The 7541-nt window shown below is 33.7% G+C and overlaps 1 protein-coding gene across 1 annotated transcript; it reads left to right on the forward strand.

Annotated features, from left to right (window-relative positions):
* The first annotated feature begins 4454 nt into the window (after positions 1 to 4454).
* LOC131644556 (glutathione S-transferase L3-like) lies at positions 4455 to 7153 on the forward strand. The gene is made up of 10 exons (XM_058915088.1): positions 4455 to 4594; positions 4694 to 4759; positions 4840 to 4900; positions 5030 to 5116; positions 5215 to 5313; positions 5810 to 5912; positions 6001 to 6077; positions 6374 to 6481; positions 6676 to 6756; positions 6936 to 7153. Exons 1-10 carry the CDS (start codon positions 4584 to 4586, stop codon positions 6957 to 6959), a joined length of 717 nt encoding a protein of 238 aa, XP_058771071.1. The 5' UTR covers positions 4455 to 4583; the 3' UTR covers positions 6960 to 7153.
* The last annotated feature ends 388 nt before the right edge of the window (positions 7154 to 7541 follow it).

The raw sequence follows: 7541 nt of genomic DNA on the forward strand, positions 1-7541 counted from the left end.
AAACAGAGAAGATCGTCTAGAGATATCTGGCAAAGGAAGATCGAGTGAAGAAATCACGTGCTATGAATGCAAAGAGCCAGGACATTACAAAAATGAATGTTCAATGTCCTGGTGCTTTCATTTTTTATAGGATAAAACTTAGATGCATTTCCATGTTCTTAACTTAAATTCATATGGGGGGTTCAGGAGATTCTCTCAAGAGGTAGGGAGTATTAGAGATCAAAGTGATGAAATTGATAAGTTATAATATTAGGGGTTTAGGGGGGCAGTCAAGAAAAAATAAATTCAAACACTTATTTAGTTTCAGTAACCGAAGGTGATATGCATTCAAGAAACAAAGATGGAGGTAGTTGATAGGAGAATATATCACACTATATGGGGTACCAATTATTTCGAGGTTTGCTTTTAAACCTGCAGTCGGTATTTTGACGATTTGGGACAATAAAGTGTTCTCAGTCCAGAGAACACTAATACTATCTGGGGCATTGTGGGTGGAAGGAGTTTGGGGGGAGCTAGGAGACAAATCATCATAGTCAACGTATACGCTCCTTGTGATGGTCGAAGAAAGCGCGAGCTATGGGCTGAGCTAACCGGTATGACCGATATAAATAGAGAAGGTCTCTGTCTAGTGGGAGATTTTAATGCCATCAGATCTGATGAAGAAATAAGAGGATTAGTAGAAAACAACAGAAGTGAGGAAATGGAAGCTTTTAATGACTTTATAACAGGGGCAGAACTGATTGACTTACCTTTATCAGGTAGAAAATTCACTTGGTCTAGATCGGGGATGCTTCCATGAGTAGAATAGACATAGCCCTTATGAATGAATAGTAGCTCCTATCTTGGCTAGCATGTACGCAATGGGGGCTGGATAAAGGACTCTCAGATCATCGTCCCATATTGGTATGCAAAATGTTGCAAAAGTGGGGAACAAAGCCATTTCGTATATTAAATTGCTGGAAAGGGTTTGAAGGGTACCATGAATTTTTTAGAGAAAGGGTTAGACAGAGCCCTTCATTTGTGCCACATAAACGAGGGTGTTGTGTTGTAATAAAAACAAAACCATTGGGCCGTATTGAAACTGGCGATGTAGTGAAAGATCCTGCTTACAATGTCGACTGAAAAATTCACTCAGTCGACATTGTTTCCTCCCCCCGCAGAGTGAGTTAGATCACATGTCCATGGCCAGTACGCAGCCTCTTATGCCATTACTCTCCTCTCATGAGTATCCTATGTTCCCATCTAGAGCACCATCTTTTATTAGCCCATATCAGAGACCTAACTATCCATTCCAGCAAATTGGAGGACCTAGTTATTCATACCAGCAGAGTGCGGGATCTAGATTTCCACATAGCTTTCCACCTAGCTTTCCAACTACCACACAGGTGCTCCCGGGCTTCCAACAAACTAGGGGATCTCGCATTTCGACAACCCACACAAGTGCCCCCATGCTTCCAATAGACTAGGGATCATGCACTCCACATCCCACACAGGTGCCCTCATCCTTCGAGTAGACAGGGGATCCCGCACCCCACATTCGACACAGGTGCCCCCATCCTTTCAACAGACTGGAGGATCGCGCACCTCTCCTGCCACACTTATACTTACACGTGAGAATGATCATGTGGAGTGGGGTGGGGAAGATATTAATGGGGATGAGGACGATATTCAGTTGGATGGCGACGATGTTCAGGGGGATGATTCAAGTGAGATTTATATCATTGACGGAAGATATTATATTTGGCCCACTGGAAGTTCGTAAGTATCTTATTTATAAATTTTTAATTAAGTATACATTTCTTTTTTTGATATAAATTTACATTTAATGCATGCTAATTCAAATTATTGTTGTTTAGTTTCGGGCAGAGTCGAACTGCTGCCAGGTGTATAAATTATGTGATTCAACAAATGTATAAAGAAACTTAGAAGAGTTTTGGAGAAGTTTCAAATAAAGATGATTGGTTTAAATTGTTTAAGGTATAATTAATTTATTTTTTGAGTCATTTATTTAAATCTTTTTTATTATAATTTTCTAACTGTTTATTTTAATGTCATCAAGAAAAGTGTATGTGGGATGAAACGAACGAGAAGGTTATTAAAAAAATTATTATAGCAGAACATCTAAAAAAATTTCTAACATGCTACGGTGTGCTAGAAAGCATTGGGAACTTGATGGTAGTCGTCCCGAATGGATAGGCAAAGAAGTTCTTGAGGAACTTCTTGTTTATTGGGATACACCAGAATTTAAAGCTAAATCTGAAAATGCAAAAAAAATGAGGGCATCTGGAAAAAAAAGTAGCCTTAATGCAGTTGGAAGTATAAGTACTTACGAACATTCTTGACACATGATAATTATTACCACTTTTTAAAGTTATGTTTTGATTTATTATAACTTTTTAATTAAAGTTAACTTATATAAGTTAAGAAGTTGGGGAGACTACCACTCATGGTCAAGCTAGTTAAAGAGACTCGGACAAAAAAATTGTGTGAACTTGTTGACGAGCGTACACGAAAAGCTTTGATAAATTATTTAACTTACATTGTTTATATATATTTTTATTTAATGGAAACTTTGTGACGTGATTTTCATGTGGCAACTAAGAAGTTGCGGCGTGATTTTTACGTTGCAATTGAGATGTTGGGCATGAAAATCATGTGGCAACTGATTTTCATATTATTATTTAAATTAATTTAATTTAAATTACTAAGTTATATTTAACTTAATATTTTTATTGTATGTATAGGAGGATTACCAAACATTGCTTGTACTATTTTTGATCAATAATCCTCAATATACTCCTAAAGAAGGAGAGCCGATTCATCCCAATGTGAATTTTTATATTTGGAGTGAAGTCGTTCGCGGAAAGGGCCTAATGGTTGTTTTTTATGGTGGAAGTTTGCCCAATAATTCTCAATATACTCCTCAAAATAATTCACCAACAATAAAAAATGATTAAAATAATAAAATAATTTTTATAGAACAAAAGAAATAAAAAAACAAGTATGGAAAAAGCATAAATATTAAAGGACAAAATATTTCATTCCGAGAAAAACACATAATATGGCAAATTGGAAAAAATATCATAATTGCTTACATGCACCCACCCCACATAGTGCAAATGCAAAATATACACCCCGATATCCGCTGCACGCATCAACCGTGTCGGCCAATCGAGCATGTTACCGACTTAATCAATAATCTCCCCTAGGTCCGCTTATCGGCTGCCCAGGAAATATTGTTTTTGCCTCCCGCAGGAATCGAACCACGTACCTAGGGGTTAAGTACATATTCATAGCAATTCCTGCTATCACTTGACCATATGGTCAATTGGTAGCAGGAATTGCTATGAATATGTACTTAACCCCTAGGTACGTGGTTCGATTCCTGCGGGAGGCAAAAACAATATTTCCTGGGCAGCCGATAAGCGGACCTAGGGGGATTATTGATTAAGTCGGTAACATGCTCGATTGGCCGACACGGTTGATGCGTGCAGCGGATATCGGGGTGTTACAGTATTAGTTAGGAAAAACATTAAAAAAAAAAATCAATAAAATTTGTAATAAATACTATAAATATGAAAAATAATAGCAATTACTATTAATTTTTACTATATAAAGATCATGTCTTTAGAAAGCAAAATAATATTAATTGAAAAATTTGATACCTCAAACAAATGAGAGTGAATATTATATTTCAGGAAAAATAAATAAAATCTAATACAAAAATTCCAAAATCATAAATAAATATACTATACTATGTATTTATTTTGAGTAAAATAATAATTTATTTATCTATAATTATATAAAACTTTTTTTCTTTGTCTTTAATATATGAGATTGGAGGAAATATTTATTTTTAAAATTTATTAAATATATGTTTATATATAGATTAAATAAATCAACTACTTAACAAATTTATTAGAGGCTTAATTGCAATTTTGGTCCCCCTATTATCCGTTTTTTTTGTATTTTGGTCCCTTTATTTTAAAATCCAGAATTTTAGTCCCTATATTTTAGTTTTTTGAGGATTTTGGTCCCCTTGCAAATTTGAAGACAATTTTAAATGAAATGACGCTCACATTGATGATGTGTCAGTGTCATTTTAACAACGAACTATTCAAAAAACTAATTTTATTTAAGATTTATGTTGAATATGTCATCAATTTGAATTTCATTTTATTAAAAATTGCCTTCGGATTTGCATGGGGACCAAAATCCTCAAAAAACTAAAATAAAAAGACTAAAATTCAAAATTTTAAAATAGAGGAACCAAAAAAAAAAAAATAATAATAAGAGGACCAAAATTGCAATTAACACTTTATTATAAATATTATTTTCGGAACTGATGCGGCGGAGTCACTTGAATGAACATAGACATATTTATGATTCAGAAACGTAAACATCACTCTGTCAAACTTTTCTTCATTTCCTTATTACAGTTGCCACTATAATTTCAAACTTTCTAGAACTTTCAACCAACCGTCATCGCTGACACACTTCAATATAATCCGGAGCTATAAATACAACACAAATTCACTTGATTCAACCAACACTGCATTCTGAATTTCTGATTCGTCAAATCAATGGCTTCTATGTATGAATCAATCAAAATTCTTTTATTTCATCAATTTTCTTCTTACCTTCTTTTTCCAATCTCTAACTAACTCTCTCCTTCTTTCTTTCGATTTCTTAGCACCGTTCGTCCTCCCGCGCTAACTTCAACTTCGGAGCCACCTCCGATTTTTGATGGAACCACCAGGTTTTTTCACCTTCTCCTAATTTCACCTTAGTTTTATTTACTACTACTATTTTCCAATTCTAATTTTATTTTACTCTTAGGTTGTACATCAGTTATACTTGCCCCTTTGCACAACGTGCATGGATCACTAGGAACTACAAGGTTCTTTTTCTTCATATTTTATTCATTTCCATATTCTATAATCCAATTCACGTTTTTCTATTTTGTATTTTTTTATTTTCAGTATCTGACACTATATTTTAAATTTTATTTGTTGTAATTGAACTATAGGGACTACAAGACAAGATTGAGTTGGTTCCTATTGACCTTCAAAACAGGCCTGCATGGTATAAGGAAAAAGTATACCCAGAGAATAAGGTTTGTCAATATTTTATATATAAATTTACTTTACTATTATTTTGGATGCTATAGGTTAGGTTGCAATGGTGGTTATGTTTGTTTTGATATTAATATAGGTGCCATCTTTGGAGCACAATGGCAAGGTATTGGGAGAAAGTCTTGATCTAGTCAAATATGTGGATGCCAACTTTGAAGGAACACCTCTCTCTCCCAATGTAAGTTACAATTCAATATTAAATAACTATCTTTTATGTTTTTAAGTAGTGTAATATTTCAAAGTTAAACAAGCTTAAAATGGATTTTGTTCCGCTCGAGAATCAGAATTGTGAATCATGATTAAGATCTTACCTTAGACTGCACACCTGATGATTCATATCGCATTGGGTCTGTGGCCGGCCTATAACAAGTTTATAAGAGGGAAAATTCTCACTTTGCAAAATGGTTTTATATAGTTGAATTAGGATTTATGAAATGGTTTTGTATGGTTGAGTTAGGATAAACCTAAATTCCAAGTTGGTATCAAAGTTTGGTTCGAAATTCATGAGCCAATAGATATTGTGTGTATTCCACTATCGATCATTCAGGTCATGCTCTAGATATTCGATATGTGCGGTAAAGTGTGTGTTAAGAGTGAGAAGTTTTTGTGTGCCGCAGCTCATGGTTGAAATCTTTTTTATTATTAAAATTGATTTTTAGTATAAATTTTTCTAGGATCCTGCCAAGAAAGAGTTTGCTGAGCAGTTGTTATCCCATTCTGATACCTTTGTCCAAGAGTTGTTCGGCTCATTCAAAGGGGATACTGTGCAAAAAACCAGTAAGATGTTTAAGTTTTTAAATGGAATAAATTTTGTTCTTTTTCTACAAATGTAAAATAGATATTTAAATTGGTTGTTTTGAATCAGGTTCTGCTGTTGACTACTTGGAGAATGCCCTTGGTAGATTTGATGATGGGCCATTCCTTCTTGGTCAATTCAGTTTGGTGAGTTTAAATCAAATCAACGGTTTTGGAAATTTTCTTTTTCATTTTAAATTTCACGCATTTTAGGTAGACTACTATAATGTTCTTTATGATGCAGCTGATAAGAAAAGTTCTTTAAAAAGATATTGAAATTAACGATTTTTATAGAAGCATAGTCTTGGATAGAACATTACGGCAGAAGTTGATTTATGCAGCTGATTCTACTTAATGGGATAAAGCTTGATTGTTGTTGATGCATCTGATAATATCAATGTCTTTTCCTTCATATTTAATTTGTAAATTCTTATGGTGATCAGGTGGATATTGTGTATATTCCGTTTGTGGAAAGATTCCAAGTTTTCCTTGCTGAGTTGTTCAAGTATAACATCACAGAGGGAAGACCTAAACTTGCAACATGGATTGAGGTACACCAGAAAAACCGCTTGTATAGAATTTCTTACCTTGATTATGAGAGTTGTACCAGTTTAAACTAGAAGAAAATTTCTTCATTGGTTTAGCAAGTGATGACCGACAATAATGCATTTTATAAAGAAGCAGGAATACTATCTCGTTAGACATAAGAGAAACTCATTTGTGAATGAAAATGTTTCTTTTGTAGGAGCTGAACAAAATTGATGCTTATACACAGACAAAAGTGGATCCTCAAGCACTTGTTGAAACTTACAAGAATCGTTTTCTGGTATTATATTCGTTGTGATGAATCTCTCACTAGTCACTATTGATTTTGAAGAGTTGTGATTTGATTTTGAATGTTTAGCAAGTGATGACAGACAATAATACATTTTAAAAAGAAGCATGACTACTTTCTTTTTAGGCATAAAAGAAACTCATTTGTGAATGAAAATCTTTCTTTTGTAGGAGTTGAACAAGATTGATGCTTAAGGCCATGGTTTGTTTCACTTTCCAGCATCAACCAAATATTGGTGTTATATAGATTAAGGCCATAGTTATGTTTCACTTTCCAGCTTGTTTGTTTGGTTTTGTAATAAGGATGGTGTACCAGCTTGTGATCACTGATCAGAATATGTTGTTATCCTATGTTGATAATAATACTTTATAAACTTTGATACTGTCAACCCTGATTTTTTATTATTATGTTAAAATTTTAGACATGGCTCGTGTATGTTAAGAGCAGAGCATTTTAAACAATATTGATTAAGTTGATCTTTAATTTAAAAAGCACTTTTAAATTCTTAATCAGTGGGTGGTGGTTGTATAGTGACTTTAAGGAAACATAAAATTCAAGTCACCAGACATAAACTTCAGTATACTTAGTAACCAAACATCAAAAAAGTTTCTGTTAAAATTAATGTGTTGTAACCACTGCTATTAGTGAGCATTATGAAAGAAGTGTAACCATCACATTATAATTATTGTCTTTATGTTAGAATTGTATCATTAAGATTGAGAGAACCAAAGAGTCCTCATCTTAATTAACATCTTATTGTCTTCTAAGTCAGTTTT

This window comes from Vicia villosa, linkage group LG1 (assembly GCF_029867415.1).
Source record: "Vicia villosa cultivar HV-30 ecotype Madison, WI linkage group LG1, Vvil1.0, whole genome shotgun sequence".
In the NCBI taxonomy this organism is placed as follows: domain Eukaryota; kingdom Viridiplantae; phylum Streptophyta; class Magnoliopsida; order Fabales; family Fabaceae; genus Vicia; species Vicia villosa.